Source organism: Spinacia oleracea, chromosome 4 (genome assembly GCF_020520425.1).
Source record: "Spinacia oleracea cultivar Varoflay chromosome 4, BTI_SOV_V1, whole genome shotgun sequence".
Taxonomy (NCBI): Eukaryota; Viridiplantae; Streptophyta; class Magnoliopsida; order Caryophyllales; family Amaranthaceae; genus Spinacia; species Spinacia oleracea.
In genome coordinates this window covers 123,348,734-123,366,277 of record NC_079490.1, presented here as the reverse complement: position 1 = coordinate 123,366,277, position 17,544 = coordinate 123,348,734, and the positions used below count along the sequence as shown (strand labels likewise).

General features: G+C 35.2%; 1 protein-coding gene across 1 annotated transcript; it reads right to left on the bottom strand.

The window, feature by feature from the left end:
- Positions 1-10,847: 10,847 nt before the first annotated feature.
- On the bottom strand, positions 10,848-15,026 carry LOC110794913 (probable xyloglucan glycosyltransferase 9). The gene is made up of 5 exons (XM_021999879.2): positions 13,209-15,026; positions 12,817-13,125; positions 12,377-12,667; positions 12,055-12,168; positions 10,848-11,961 (listed from the first exon to the last, which is right to left on the bottom strand). The coding sequence occupies exons 1-5, from the start codon at positions 13,956-13,958 to the stop codon at positions 11,341-11,343; spliced, it is 2,085 nt and encodes a 694-aa protein (XP_021855571.1). The 5' UTR covers positions 13,959-15,026; the 3' UTR covers positions 10,848-11,340.
- Between the last annotated feature and the right edge of the window lie 2,518 nt (positions 15,027-17,544).

Genomic DNA, 17,544 nt, shown 5'->3' with positions numbered 1-17,544 from the left:
TTTCTCCCCAACATAAATCCTTCAAAAATTTTTGTTGGGCTAAAAGGTAGATAGTTGTGGTCTTTAAGTCACGAGGCGAGACTGAGTGAGCCTCGTTTGGTAGGCCTATAGATGGACCTTTAACTTTAGTAGGCCTAGGGTGGACCTTTAGCTTTAGTAGGCCTAGGGTGGACCTTTAAATTGTCTTACTTTGCAAGCGTATTTAGTCGTTTCTTAAAATGTGCAAATAGCGTAGACTCAAAATGTTGTTTTTACTTTATTGAAATTTAACGAAAGAATTACATCGAAAATAATTTTTGTTTCTTTTCAGACTCCAGTTTCTGGGATTTAATTGGAAGTTGTGATTTAGACTCGAACTTTCATTAATCTTCCTGATTATAACCCGTGTATGAATACAAGGAGGTGCCTAGACTCAAAATAATGCGTGGCGTAAGCCTATAATACTTGACCAAGCAACTTTCAGACTTAGGCTAATTGGACCATAACTTTCGTTGGTTGACACTTTAGATTTTAACCCTTGGGTGTCCATTTGTCATGCGCCATTTTGCTTAATGTTGGCAAGGTAGTTAGTTGGGGAGATCGAATTTTTATTTTTGCAAGACTGGAATCATTAGTGCGGCTTCCCTCTTAGTGTGTATTGCTTTACCCCAATGGTAGCCTTATGGTATGCCGATTTGGGTATTTTCATGGTTGGTCATGTTGCATTCATGGAAAATCTTTTAGTCCGTACTTAGGAGTATTTAAAGGAGCGAGTGGCTCGAGATGACTATGATAGTCGTGACCCAATGTGATCATAAGCCTTGAGGCCATTAATTTTTGCTAATGGTATTGACACCTTAGGCTCACTTTGGGGGTTGTGCGACTATGGGGGAATGATTTTCAGAATGTGACTGTTTCCATTTTGCAAATACTATAATATATTATTTTTATTGGTGAGAGAGAGTATTGAGACCGTAGATTCTTAGCAAGGGATGACAATTACATATGGGTGCTTATTGATTTAAATGTTAGGAAGGGAGACTCAATATGGTTTAACCTTTTAACTTGCAGAACGACACCAAGCATTAGGACCGATTCTATGGATAAGACAACTAAGACTTAGGATTTAGATTGTACTTTGGCATAGCCTAGTCTAGACTCGGATTTTTTTTTATTCGAACATTATTTTTCCTTGAAAACTTCATTTGAACATTATTTTTTGAATACTTTGCCCATGTGACATTCAAGGTTATTTCAGTTAGCGTGCTCGGTTTCGGAGCCGAACATTGTCGTCATAGGAGGCCTAACAACGACACAAAGAGTTATTTTATTTTTTACAAGTCGCTTTTAGAATCGAGTGCCTTTTCATATGCCCTCGCAGCAATTTTCACGAATTTTCTTTTACTGCTACGTATACTTTATGCGCGGGCACCGAGGCTGCTATGCCTGACCAAAAGGCCAGGCAGCAACTTCAGCGCCCAGTGGTGGGCGTGAGAAATATTGGCGCCCAGCCAGGGGCGTTGAAAATGCGTCCCTGGCTGGTTTTTGTTTCTTGTTTGCGTATACTTTTGTTTATGCGACTTTGATTTTGCGTGCTTGCCTAATAACGTCCTTTACGCGTTGTGCAGCGTTTGTGGGATTCGTTACGGGCCATCCCGAGCGTCGCTTATTTTTGTGGCGATCGTTCGGGTTTGCGGAACACGATTTTGGTATAACTCTTTGGCCAATTGGTTTGTGAATGTTTGGGCAATTTTTAAGGTCGTTGGTTTTCTAGCATTATTTGTCACACACGATCACGTATTTCGCTACACATAACTAACATTACATCATGAGGCAAGATAATAATATGTCATGTAGTTTATGATAGGCTTCTATGGGTAGTATTTGCGCCGGCTTGGTACCGCTTCTATCGCAGATCCAACACATGCCCCGATCGAGGTAGTGCCTTCAACAGACGAATTTCGCCCAAGAGGCCAATCACGATGTAAGCCAAGGGGGCATGCACCGATGAGAGGGACCTAGTGGGCGAGCGATTGGGTTTGGGACGGGTGTACTACTAGCGAAAGTGCCGAGTGGACAACATTCGAAGTGTATGCACCCCCCGGTTGGCGATGGGTATCCTTAGTCCTAACTCCCTAAAGGAGCCAAGATTCGTTATGCGGTTCTACCCGTTCACATTAATATGCTGATTTTCAGGTCGTCCCAACTTGATGGGGCAATAAACGCGGGGTAGGATCGTTTCACCCTTCGGCTATTTTGATTACCTACGAGCACGAGTATTTCCTTCACTATCCCCAGCAGAGTCGCCACTGTGAGGGGGTCGAAAAAGCACGAGGCTAATGCGTGGCCTCGTCCCTCGTGGGTGTGACGTTTCTTTTTGTCAAATCAAGTGTAATCGGATTTCCTGTGAGTTTACACCCAATTGACTAGTAATATAGGAGTCACCATTCAGTTTTTAATGACAATGAGAAAAACTGACAAAATCCGGTTATCGTGACATAAAGGGAGTGCAATTATGTTTGACCACGACGGCCATAGGTTCCCTTGTGATCCCTGGTGTGGGGATCTCTCAACGTACACCCGCAGGGTAGAGATTGAGGGTTCGGGGGACTGTAACTACCGAGAGGAGTACTCGCTCTACGATAACTCCAGAGGCAGGATATCCTTACTAGCTCAGCATAAATAATTGAAGGGACATGCGTTAACTATTAAACTAATCTGAATTGATTTTAGCAATATGCAACACATAATACTAGATCGATCGTGATTATCTGGTTTAGATTTATTTAAGGGACCTAGCATGATAGTTCAATTTCCCAAGATATTATCTTTATTAGGCGTGATAGGACAATCAGATTAAATAGTTTAACAGTTTTATAAAAGGGCGAGAAAAGCAATTAAATCATGCGAAGGGACATATTACGACGCACCCTTGAGAGGTACGTCAAGGTTCTCAGAAAACTAACCACTTTGGCTTTGCTATTTCTCCTTTTATTTAACGAATCTCAAGTTTCCGGGCTTAATTCTTCATCTACAAGGGACAGGATACGTTCTGTTCGATTTTTGGATCGATTGCGACAGAACGCGAGATCAATTTCGCAGCGTGGGGCTTAGGCTTAGGGGTTGGAGTCAATACTCAGAATATGAATTGTGTGTTGTGTTCACGTCGAATTTGGGGTTGTATTTATAGGGAAGAGTTCGTGGAAAGATAGAATTGTAGAGCTCTAATCCAAGAAGAATTAGGAGAGAACACGTACCCAGGTATTTTCAGCGCCCAGGGCTGGGCGTTAAAGATTTCGGCGCCCAGCTCTGGGCGTTGAAAATGGGATCCAGGCAATTTCAGCGCCCAGGGCTGGGCGTTGAAAATGATGTTTGGGCCGAGTTCTTTGTCAGATTTGGACTCTTAGAATCCGGAGTGTTTGAGACTTATCCGAGTCTTTTAGTGCGTATTAACTTTATGACGGAATGCGTCTGGGCCCGTTACGAACTCTAGGTTCGTTAGGATTTTAATTAATACGTAACTCTTATTTTCGAATTATACTAGGAACAGGATTCCTCTTGCGAATTCTATCTCTTTTAGGATTTATGTTGGAGTGCAACACCTAATTCTGACAGGTTTCTATCTTTTATGACTTGCCACTTTTAACAACTACCTATTTATGGCAGTTACTATTTTTAGCAGGTTTCTATAAATAGCAGGTTCGGGTGAAATGAAAAGGGTGATCGAGATTCGTTATTTTATAGGAGATGCGTTGCCAAGTGGAGATTTATGTTCTCATCATCGAACCTTCCCTTTCGGGAATGGGAACAAAAGTAGGTGTCTACAGAAATGACGGTGCATGACAGCATTGCGACATGAGAAGCATTTTCAGTCGGTTTTGAGAATATGTACAATATTGTTTGAACGTCTCGTCCACGCAGTGATAGTGGTGAAGTCGGTGGTGCTCCCGTGGATAATGATGAAAGATCTGTTTCATGTCTTGTTTTCGTATTGGTACTTTTATTTCTTGTTTTCTTCATCCCTATTTTAATTATATATATGCAGCCAAGTTCGTCTTTAAGATGAGCTATATATGTTGCTTCTATATTATGTGGGTTTTGTTGTTTTTTGTGTTACCCTACTAATATATAATTTTTTTTTTGTGTTATCTCTTTGATTCAGAATCTCTTCAATATATATGATGTGCTTGTGTGTTATTTTAAACGTTTGATAGTGTCCTAAGATCATTGATTCGTACATTTATATGTTTGGTACGTCCATGTACCTATTTGGTAATGTCCTACTCAGCTACTATACTGGTTTCTTTAATCATTATAATGGTTTGTAATGTTGGTAATATCCAACAATATGTATGGTCAGTACCTAGAATTCACTATGCTTATGGTTTGTCAGTCATGTCCAACAATTATGTGTTTGGTAAGGTCCATATATCCATTTGATAATGGCCTATTTAGCTACCATACTGGCTTCTTTAATCATCATAATGGGTGGTAATGTCCATAAATATTAATGGTCCTTACTAGAATTTACTATGATGGTTTGTCAGTCATTTCCAACTCATGTTTGGTAATTACCACATCCTGGAATTAATTCTAAGTTCAACTAATGTTCATCCTCTTCTTCCTTCAAACCCAAAACGCAATGTTCATCATCTTTTACCTCAGACTCTAAATAGCTTACATGACCTCAAATTGTCAAGGTGTAGCTGTAGATTCAACAAAACTACATTACGTACTACACTATCAACAATATTTGTAGATCTAAAACATAAATACACTCAATTTGCAACAATTAGATCTAAAAAAATTGAGAAACCAAATATTGAATTGTGTCGACATTTCTCAAACGTTGACAAACGTTGAAGAAGCTCGTTGACAACCATCGTCATTCAAAAAATATCGGGAGTTTGAGCAGAGTTTGAAGATGATAAAATGGAGGACTAAGAGAGCTGAGGAGGGGAGTGGATGTCGGGGTAGGAGATGGAGAGAGAGTGCTTCGATTTGGTTCTCGCCGGTGAGTGTTCCGACGCCGACAGAGGAGAGGGAGAGGAGAGAGAATTGAACTAAACCCCTAAATTAACAAAAGATAATTATTTTCCTAATTATTTTTGGAAACTATTTTTGATTTTCACAAAAATAAATAAATTGATTTTTCATATTTTTCAAAATCATTTAATTAATTTTTGGATTAAAAAAAGGTAAAAAAAAATGGATTTATGTGGCCCAAACAAATTGCACTATGGTGATCATATTTAGGATGACTATTCGTTGTCACTGTCAGTTTCCAATTTTAAGTTTTTTGTTTTATAAGTCACATGATTTAAATTGAATCATTAATTAAAAAATAATTATACTTAAAGTAGTCATATTAATTTTGAAAACTAACAATAAAAAATTAAAAATTATTTTTTGTTATTTTCATATTTAGATTTTTAATTTCGTAAAAAACAGAAAAATAAAAAAATTACCAAACGGGCCATTAGAATTTTCACCGATTTTGGCTTTTTATGCTGAAATGTCACAAATAATTTAGAGCACGTCAAAGAGAAGAGAATTTGCAACATGTTTGATTGATAGTTTGATACAATTTGATGGTGGTCCATCCATCAATAGGCCCACTTTATTTTAACTTACGAGGACTTCTTCAGTCAACTGCCGGTGCTTTTGTCCTTTTCTCAGCTTCTCGGGACTCCAGAATGCTACAAGATCTTTATATTATTATCGAGACTAATCCCTATACACTATAAATGACACATTTTGACGACTTATGCCCTTCTATTTACCGGCCCATATTACTCAAAATCACCTTATTAATTTACGAATATACTCTCCTTTAGTTACCCTCTCGCTTACCCTCTTACCTTCTCATCCCAAACCTAACCACCACCGTCGGCCACCACCTCCGGCCACCACCGCCACCATCACGTAATCAAGATAAAATGGCCGAGTCTTCACAAGAGATTTTTTTTTGTCCGGATTTTTTTAGAAACTTATGCTTTTTTAGCTTGTACCATGGTACATGCTTATTAATTTTAAGCTTGTATCATGGTACAAACTTATGAGTTTTTAGCTTCGACCATGGTATTGACTTGTGCAGTTTAAGCTTGTACCATGGTACAAACCTTAAATAATTTTAAGCTTGTACCATAGTACAAACCTTAAATAATATAGACTTATGAATATTTAGCTTGTATCATGGTACATGCTTATAAATTTTTAGCTCATTTCATGGTACAAGCTTAAACTGCATAAGTCAATAGCATGGTCGAATTTAAAAACTCATAAGTTTGTACCATGGTACAACTTAAAATTAATAAACATGTACCATGGTACAAACTAAAAATACATAAGTTTCTAAAAAAAATCCGGAAAAAAAAAGACCTCTTGTGAAGACTCGGCCATTTTGTCGTTCACTACGTGATGGTGGCGGTGGTGGCCGACGGTGGTGGTTAGATTTAGGGTGGGAAGGTAAGAGGGTTAACGAGGGGGGTAACTAAAGAAGGGTATATTCGTAAATCAATTGGGCGGTTTTGAGTAATATGGGGCGGTAAATAATAAGCCCCAATAAAGAAAAATAATGGGGCGCCTTTGAGTAATATGGGGCGGCTTTTAACGGACCACTTTTAATATTCAACATCTTAATAGCCTTAATATTATTAAGTTGCCACATTCAGTTATGATTTTCTACATGTACACAGATAAATGTTCCTGCACTCTTGCAATGTTTTCCTCATTCCAACTCCTTTTTACTCCCTACTCAAAAATTATTGAATGTCTTCCTTCCAAAAAAAAAAAAAATTATTGAATGTCAAACCTTTGAAAATAGAGAAGTGTTACTCGTGTTAACTTAAACTGAATAGAGTGGATACTTATGATAATTGATTAATTTCTTACCAATTTATTCTATCATTATATCAGGTACGAGCATTTAGAATCTAATCTAATATATATATATATATATATATATATATATATATATATATATATATATATATATATATATATATATATATATATATATATATATATATATATATATATATATATATATATATATATATAAAGGAGGCATATTTGCTGAAATATTAGAGCGCCACCTAGGTTTACTATTGGTTTTGGCCAATGAAAAATAAGATTTCTAATTTATTTTTGAATTAAAAAAATTGAGTGCCACGTCGATAATTAATTAGGTGCCACATAGATATTTTTAATTAATTAATTACTACTTCCTCCGTTCCGCAAAGGATGCATCATTTCTATTTGCACGTATGCCAATACGATTCTTTGAACATTAATATCTCTAAATGCGTATAGGTAAAAATTATAAAAAGTTGATATTTGGAATCCTTGCATTAATACGAATTTAACAAGATCTCACTTGACTATGTTTTTTCTTACACAACAGTGAAAAGATGATTGTCAAAGTTGATTGATGAATAGTGCGCAAATGAGAAACGATGCATCTATTGTGGAACGGAGGAAGTAATATATACAACTCCATCTAAAATCAAACACTATAATAATTAAAAAATAAATCTAAAATAAAATTCATCCAAAATCAAACCACTAATCTAAAATAAAATAAATAAAATTCAATTTAAAATCAAACATTAATCCAATAGGCATATTTGCTGAATTATTAGAGCGCTACGTAGGATTACTAATGGTTCCGGCCAATGAAAAATAAGATTTCTAATTTATTTTTGAATTAAAAAAATCGATTGTCACGTAGATAATTAATAAGGTGCCACGTAGATATTTTAATGAATTAATTACTAATATATACAACTCCATCTAAAATCAAACACTCTGATAATTAAAAAATAAATCTAAAATAAAATTCATCCAAATCAAACACTGATCTAAAATAAAATAAATAAAATTCAATTTAAAAACAAACATTAATCCAATATTAGAGCGCCACGAAGGAAAACTAATGGTTTCGACCAATGAAAAATAAGATTTCAAAATTGATTGTGAATTAAAAAAGTCGAGTGCCACGTAGAAAATAATTAAGTGTCACGTAGATATTTTTATTAATTAATTATTAATATTACTCATATACAATTTCATCCAAAAACAAACACTCTCATAATTATAAAAAAAAATCTAAAATGAAATTCAATGCAAAATCAAAAACTAATCTAATCTAACAAAAAGAATATAAAATTGGTATATACATAGGAGTTTTATTTAAACATAACAATTTAATAGAATCCGTGCATCGCATGGGCTAAAATCTAGTTTTACATCTATATTTATCTATATCTATATATTATACTAAAAGAGAGGAAATCAATGTAGTGATGACAAATGTCACTCATTGATTGGCCTGTCTTATAAATATAAAAAAAATATCAAAAAAATTAAATAATTGATTCTATAATTATTTTGTTAACATTTACCTCAAAAATATATTTGATTCTCTTTTTCTCAAAATTAAAAAAAGATTTCATTCTATACCTAGGGAATATATTTTTAAATTTTCTAGAAATATAACCAATATAATATTATCTTTTTATAAAAGATTAATCATTATACGGAGGACATAGTACGTACGTAGTAGTACATAATACGTAGTACATAGTATGTAGTACGTAGTATGATTTTAATCTACTTTGATGGAAAACATATCTAAAAAATTGATTAAAATAATAACAACATCACTACGTATGAGTACTAAATTTCAGTATTATAGAAAATATGCTAACATACGTAGTACACATACTAAAATATTAATTTTATTTTACTTAAACCAAGTTTTGTATATTTTTTAATGTCCAATATAAAAGAATTAAAAAACTCTAATTAGTTAATTTAAAGTCCAATATTGGACATATAAAAGGTCTAATTATTGGACATATCCGTACTCAAGGGAACGATCAAAAGAACGTCCAATATATAACGCAATTATATTCCACATCTTAAAGAATTTATAAATTCTAATTATTTTGGACAATTTATAACACAATATTTTAATGTCCAATAAATATATTTACAATTTCATGTCTCAAACATAATTAGTAATACAACACAATTTATTAAAATAATGATTTTATTTTACTGTACTAAAATATGATTTTATTTACTACTTCCTCCGTCTCTTTTTGTTTTTTACGTTTGGTATTTTTCATGCGTTTAAACGACTAATTAATGTGCATAGAGATTTTTCTAAGTTTTTCATGTAAACGGGAAAAATTACGTTTATTTATAATGTTTTCACTCTTATCAAAATTCTGATATTGGGAAAATGAGAAAAAATTAATATCTTTATGGAAAAGTGTAAGGGATTAAATGACTCAATTGATTTAATTGGTTAATATAATAATTGGGTACAAATTTTGATAGAATATTAAATCATTTATGTGATAATATAAAAGGAAATGTAAAGAATATTTTGAAACACCCAAAAAGGAAAACGTAAAAAACAAAAAGAGACGGAGGGACTAATTGATAAATTACTACTCCCTCCGTTCCAAAATGTTTGTTACGTTTGGACTTTTGCACGTTTATTAACGTATAATAAAGATTCTTTTGGTTTTTTATTAAAAAAATAAACTGAATAAAACCCCAATCCACTAATAATTATAACAACCAATAAGATTGTTTTATTTATCAAAATGAACCAATAATGGAAAAGCACAAAGATTGCTAACTTAACATACTTGGGAAATTGTAAAGAAATTTAATGAGTTGAAAAAATTGGACCAATTAAAATCAAAAGTTGGCACAAAAAATAATAGTATAATAAGTTTATAAAAGGAAAGATTCTCCCATGTAACAAACATTGTGAAACACCCTAAAAGGAATACGTAACAAACATTTTGGAACGGAGGGAGTAATTTTTATTAAGTGATAATTTAAGATATTAATAGTTTTTTTTTTGAAATAAAATTAATTCATTAATAAAAAGTCATACGACATCTACAAAAAAATCTGAATCTATCAAATACATAACAAATCGAATCAAATAAAACTCGTTTCCTGCAAAACTACGATCATCGCGCATCGAACATCTTGTATACCCTCTAACACATCGTTGTTTGATACAACCTTCAACGATGGGGTCTTTTGAGATATTAAGATATTAATAGTTGAAGTTATTTACTAAGTAATAATTTCTTAATAGTTGAAGTTATTTACTAACAATCGTGAAAATAAAAGTAGTTTATCCCAAAAAAAGGGAAGAAGTTGGTAAACAAGAAAAATAATGTGCTGCTAACACATAGTCCTCTCTACTTAAAAAAAAAAAACTGATATTATCCTTTCTAAATCCAAGCATCCATTTAACAAGTCTATTTTTAACTGAAAGTTGGAATCTAACCACAGAATGTGAAAATATAAAATGAGTTATGGACACATTCGGGAAATAAAAAGAAAAATTGACAGGACAAACTAAGGCAACAAGATTGGGTTCTGCCCGTTCTGGACAGATTTTGATAACAAAACCACGGGTATAAAATTCTACACAAGGCTCCAATTTGGACTATTAGTTACGGGAATCGTCAGTCACGCCAGAATTAATGGAAGAATTCTTACGCTACATGTGACGGGCTCTGAAAATTGTTCAACTGAATGTTCTTGTTGAAATGTATCGTATTTTACAGCTGTAACATGTCGTAAACAAGAAGAAAAAAAATGTACAGCAGTCATTTTCATGTTCTAGTGTTCTACCTAGAACAAACTTCATCATAGTCAACAAAATAGGGACGGTCATCAATTGATCTAATTGCAATAAGTTGTGCTTTATTCATTCCTGCGTCCTTCCTGCGTCCCAGGTGGGATTGGAAAAATACGGTAATTTTATGTGTAATTGTTTGGTTGACGCTAACATACAAGCTGAAAGCTGTTGTTAAATAAGACAGTGATAGTTTAGAACTGTTGCACCTTCGCAACTGTAATATTGTGCATGTAAACTAGAGCCAACATTTTTCTTACAAAAGAATAGACCCTCAAAGAACAAAAAGGAATTAGAAAGGCAATAAATTACACAAGTAAACTTTTTTTAAAAAAAATGGGCAAATTTCCTTACATATGAAAGGGCACTATAGCATTCTCTGTTGTACGATTTTCAATTTTCATGCATAACCACCGAAACTCCACCTGCATACCTCTTGCACCAATGGGGTCAACAAGCCCCGGAAACCTGAGGGCGGGGGGAATTAAAAAAGAAGCCTCACTCTCGTCCCTCTTGGATCTCCTACAATCACAACCTGCTATGCTCCTTTTTCTCTTTCTTCAGTCTCAAAAGTTTAGTTTTGTACCTGTGCTATCACTTCTGCCCCCCATTGATTTATGTTGTACTAATACTGTTCAGTGTATCCCCTACAAAATCCTACAACTGTATATATCCAACTTTGATCAATCAACTTGTTCACCAATCAAATCGAGACCGACCAGCAAGAATGAAACCCCTTGAAATAGTAAGAAGTAGAAGTGAATGCCCTGAGATGAGAGAAGACTCCTCGCTGCAGCTGTCAATAGAAGGAATGCAAGAGACAACTCTTTCATGTAAATCCTATTGTGCTTCTTCTTCTTCTTCTTGGAACCTTTCTGATCTTGCTTCAGTAGTTCCTCTTTCATTTCCCCCAAGGTAGATTCTGAAGACCCCCTTTGGTTCTCACCTAAAGAAACGAGATCACCTTCTGATGAACGGCCAGACTTCTTCGTGACAACCCATTCATATGCACTACCCAATTGGAATAAACCAGAGATCATGGCATTGAACTTTGTGATCGACATAGTATTCTCAAATAAAAGGTATGGGACAATAAATGGGAATGATTTTGGGGCAGGAAGGATGTTGAGAAAGGACATGGTGGCTGGAATGTAGCAGACAACCCAGGCCGGGAGTTCTGCCTCAGGGATGAACATGGTCATTGGGAGGATTATACAGAAAAGAGTGAAAGAGTAGAAGGGCAAAATCAACTTCCTCAAGAGGAAAAACAGGAATATCATATTCGCCTTTTTCCAAAAGCATATCTGCAAGTTATGATAGATGATAGATTCAAGTCAAATTCATGCTACTAACGGGTTCCAAATTTGTACTTTGATGTGATCCATTTTTCAAGTTACCTTTGAGTTGACAATGTCGGGCAAACAAAGACGGAATAGCTGCATAGGGCCCGAGTGCCATCTATGTTGCTGTTTCCTATAAGCTTCGTACGATTCCGGTAATTCACATTGGCACTAGAAAAATTATGTCCCGGAGAACAAAATCCATTTAGTAATCATTAAAGTAAATAGTATAGATTGTGAATAGCTGAGTTGACAAATTAAGCAAGTAATTGAGACATAAAACTAATAAAAGCAAACAGATGGGAATCCAACTGGTAAGAAAGGGACATAAAATAAAAGTAAAAAAAGAAAGGGAAGGGAAGGGAAGGGAAGGGAATACCTCAACATCATTAAGGAAAACAAACTTCCAGCCTTTAAGATGAGCACGGACCGCAATGTCCATGTCCTCGACAGTGGTCCTCTCCAACCACCCACCCGATTCCTCGAGCGCCTTAATTCTCCACACACCCGCAGTCCCGTTAAAGCCGAAGAAGTTGATAAAATTCCCATTCACTTGTTGCTCCACTTCAAAGTGAAATGTCAAGTTAATGTTCTGCAATCTTGTTAGTAAGTTCTCATCCTTGTTAACAAAGGACCATCTCGCTTGTACTAACCCCACTTGTTCATTATCCTGTCCCATTTCATTCAAATACCAACATTACATTAATTCAACAATCGTGATTTCATCATCGATCTACATTGATAACTATACCTAACTAATGGTAATAAAATTGTTGATCAATTAGAGGCTGTAATAGAAATTACGGAGTAATTAATTACCTTAAAATGGATGACAGTACGCTTAAGGAAATCAGGAGTGGGCTGAAAATCAGCATCAAAAATTGTAACAAATTCATAATCCTTAACCGAGCTGCAATTCATTGCGGACTTAAGATTACCGGCTTTGTACCCTTCTCTATTCACCCGGTGACGGTAAATAATGTTAACACCCTCCGATTGCCACTTATAAACCTCCTCCCTAATCAACATTTGAGCTGTATGATCATCAGAATCATCTAATACTTGAATTAACAACTTCGATTTTGGCCAGTCTAAGTTACACACTGCACCTATAGATTGCTGATACACCTAAAATCAACCAAACACCAAATTAAATCCTAAGCTAATTAGTAACAAAAGGTTTTTCCAAAACAAATTTTAAAAATAAGTACCTCTTTTTCATTGCACATGGGGATCTGAACAAGAACCATGGGGAAGTATCCGCCACCGTCACCGGCCTCGACATCGAGATCGAGTGTAGGATCTATTTTAGGGATGGGTTTGATCTTCTTTAAGCGGATCCAAAAGCAACCCAAGCACAGAATGAGTCTATCCAAAGACTGGATAAGAAACAACACAATGCAGAAATTGGTTAGCCATTGAAGGGGTGGAGCAAGGTACCCGGCCCGGATAAGAACCCATTTATTGTAAACCAACTCGAATAAACCCTGGAATCCGAAAACTGCACTACCGGACATGAGAATGTGATCGAAATACAATGCAGAATCTCTGAAATGCCAGCCGTTAAAGTAGGCGGCGACCTCGGCGCAGAGAAGGATGAGGGACATGGCAAGGAAAACCCGAATAAAGGTATGGAGTCGAGCCCGAACGGCTGGATTTTCTGTACGAGCTGAGTCGGTGGAGTCGGTGCGGCCAGACTTGACACGGCGACGGACGGCGGCGGCGATAGAGGAGAGACAACCAGCGGCACGGTGGGCTTTGAGGAGTAGAACCCATGTGAGTTGCTTGGCGTTTTTGCCACGGAATTTCCTTGATTTCTTAGGCATGAAATCGTCCTCATCCGAAGACGGGGTTTCAATCTCGGAGATCGACCAGTTTGGGTTCTCCATTTTTATCACAACAGGTGTTCCTCTGTGGTGTTTTTGGTGGTCCTTCGCCCCTCCGCTCCACCATGGTACCATTTCTTCTCTGTGCTTCTTCGCCGCTTCGTAACTCCAAAATGTCAAATGAATGATAATGTGGTGCGAGAGATTGAGGTTGAAACTTGAAATCTTTCGCTACAGATTAGCAGCCATTGTAGAGATTTTAAAGCGAATTGAAAAAAACAAGACAAAAACTAAGATGAGGATTGAGAAAATTTGGAAGCTAATTAGCAGGTAGAAGACAGAAAAAAGTTGGCATTTGAAGATTTATGAAATTGGCAGAGAAATATAACAAGGCGATGACGAAGAGAGGAGAGAGAGAAAGAGAGCGGCGTAGGGAAAGTGATAGACAGGTATGGTGGTGGTAAGGTAGTAACAAACAGCTCAACACGTCTTTGATTCCAAGTACTCCTCCTCTCCTCCCCCTCTTTCAGAATCAAATATTTTTCAGACAATCACACCACTTTCTATTTCCGACACAATTTTAATTAAACTAGATTTAAACCCATATAATAATATACGACCGAGTAAATTGAAAATAATACTCCGTAGATTTGATTATTTGAATGTTCATGAATCGGAAGAAAAATAAATTGAGTCAATTTTTTCAATTTAAAAAAAAAAAAAGAACAAACCCCACGAAAGGATGAATATGATGGATGGAAACAGAGAAGCCGGAGTGCTCCGACAAAATCATAAATAAAATAATGAATTCAAACAAACCTTTTCCACCTACTAATAAGAACAACCCAATTATTTTATTTTATTTTTAGTTTTCAATGAACCAAAATTTGAAAACAGAGAAAAGTGCCCTAGAAACACCTAGCTGAAGGACATATGGGGATGGTTTTAAATTTTGAATAATTTTATGAAACTTGAAAATTTTAATCAAACCCCAGAAACCCAGAAAAGAGGTAAAACAATGGGGTAATTGTTTTTAACAGTTTGGTGAAATGTAAAGAAAAATCAATGAATTTGCCCAGATTTGGGAGGATTGGGCGATTTGCCCCTTCCTTTTTAGAGGATTGGGGCCAAATGTGGGAAGTTTTTTGCTCAAAAAGGATTAGAAATAATAAAATTTGTATTTTTAAGATCTGTAGTAATAGCTCCGTAACTAAAGGATTTGAATGGTAAGGATTATGTTTAATGTCTTTTTTTGACTAAGGTATTGTAAAAAAAAAAGATTAAAAAAAATATTTATGATAATAAAACAAATAAAAAGGGTAGTAGATTAGATTGACACGGTGAAAAAGGGATATGTTTCAATGTTTCATGAGAGAAGTGTGACAATTCTAACAAACATTACGCGTATTAGTTAAACTAGTTGTAGGAACAGTAATTTTTTTTTAGCAGGGCATGCCTTATTAAGAAGTTTTTCTCTAAAAAAAAAAGAAAAAAATTGTGTGTCCCCGATCTACGGTATTTTACTGTACATCCAACCTATCACGTAAAAAATAAAAAATGTAACTCACCCAAGGTAAACAGTGACCCAGGCCAAAGATAAAAGTGATCCCGGCGAAATATATAAGTGACTTTATTCGAGAACTAAAGTTACTTTACTCAATGATAAATGTGACCCCAACCAATGAAAAATGTGACCCTAACAATAAACAATGAAGTGACCCTATCAAGAGTGTTATATTTGTTACATGTTATAACTATGACCAATACAACACCATCAATGAGAATACTCCAATACATAAATGTAATAGGTAGTAGGTTATGTGGGGCTTGAACCCACACCGTGTACAATATTGTACATTGGTCTACCGGTTGAGCCAATGGCCTTGAAAATGAGGTAACTTATAATTATAATAAAGAAAACTAATAACATCAATAAGGGTAACTAAGAGAACAGAACTAGTGCGGATAACTTTCCTATTTTGGGCCGCCACACGATATATTATCGTAGATCGGCATTTCTGAAAAGTTTGTGGTAAAAAAAATATATATTTATTTTCCTTTTGAAAAGTTGGGATTTGCACGCGACTTGGTCTAACATGAAGTTCCCTGGATGAAAACTAGAACTGGACTAACATGACATGAAAAAGGTGAGTTAGGCTCTGTTCTCTTCGTCTGGTCTAGTCTGACTTTTCATTTTGCTGGTGTGGTCTGGTCTGATTTAAGCACGTTTGCTAATGCATGATTTCAAAAATCAATATCTTCCATTATGGATAAGAAAAAATTATAAAAAGTTGATATTTAAAATAATTTATTGAGACAAATCTAATAAGACCCTTGTTGACCCTAGTTTTGGTTGATGAGAAAAAGCAAACTTCCTAATGTTGTTGATTAATGGTTACAGTAAAGTGATCAAGTTCCTAAGAGGAACTAAGGATAGTTGTTGGAGTTCCTGAGTTGGAAATAGCAATGCTGGGATCAACCAAGCTGATACAAACCAGAGGAACAATTACATCCGAAAGATATCCATATGTGACAAAGAATGGTGAAGTTCTTGAGTTATGAGTTCGTCTATACTAAACGAGGAACTCACCAGTTCCGGAGTAGGAACAACTGAAGCTTTTGAGTTGCAAGCTCCAGAAAAGGGAAGACATAAAGTCTAGGTAGCTTACTGTACTTAGAATTTGTGTAAAATATTAATATTGCTAATGGTATATTATGGAACCCGGGGAACTTATTTTTTACTGGAATATTTATCAAATTCCACTACTACATTTCTAATCAGATGCGACGGTTTAAAAAAGGATATTGCGACACCTCATATAGAACCGTTGCATTAGATAGGGCTAATGCGACGACTTTCTCTATAACAGATCAGAAAGTTGGGCTAATGTAACGGTTATGACAAACCGTTGCATTAGGTTGTCTAATGTAACGCTTTGTTAGGCTAATGCAACGCTTATGTATTGAATAGTTTCAGCCGGTAGTCTTTTAATTTATTTCCCTCCTATTATTTCCAAAAATTTCAAAACACGCGCACTTGAATTTTCCCAAAAAAAATCCAAAAAAAGTAAAAAAAAAAAAAATGGAAAAAACACAAACCATTTCCTTGTTCTTCCACCGAAGAAATAGAGAGGAGAGAGACTGAGAGCGTTTACAAAGTAAGTTAGGGTTTCGAAAGGTCTAAGGATTTGATCTGCAATTCACCATTTGGTCCGAGCAAATTGAATTTCTTGCAAGGTCTAGCCATTGGCTGCGAAAATTCTCTCACGTCGCTGAATCGAGTCACAGGGTTGAATTGGGGCAACTTAGGAGGATAATCAAACAACTTACGAGGATACATTCTACTTAAACCAGTCGCTACTTTCCTGGTAAATTTTTGGTTTCTTAATGTTTTAACTATGATTTTCTAGGGTTTCTTAATCAGATGAAGTTTTTTTAGGGTAGGGGGTTTGAATTTCTGGGCTTTGTTTTACGATAATTGAAGAAATTAATTTTTGATAATCGTAATTTTGATGTAATTATGTTTGTTTATTTGATTTTTGATGGTGTTGAAGTGCTTGGAATATCACGATTTCATGAATTTTACTATATGTAATGAAAAATCTTCAGTAGTTGTTGGATTTGGGTGTTACTAAATAAAGAATGGAACATAATAACAAAGTTTCTCATGCTCCAGCAAAGGAATGTAGAAGCCTTGACTTATGGAAAAATGTGAGTAATT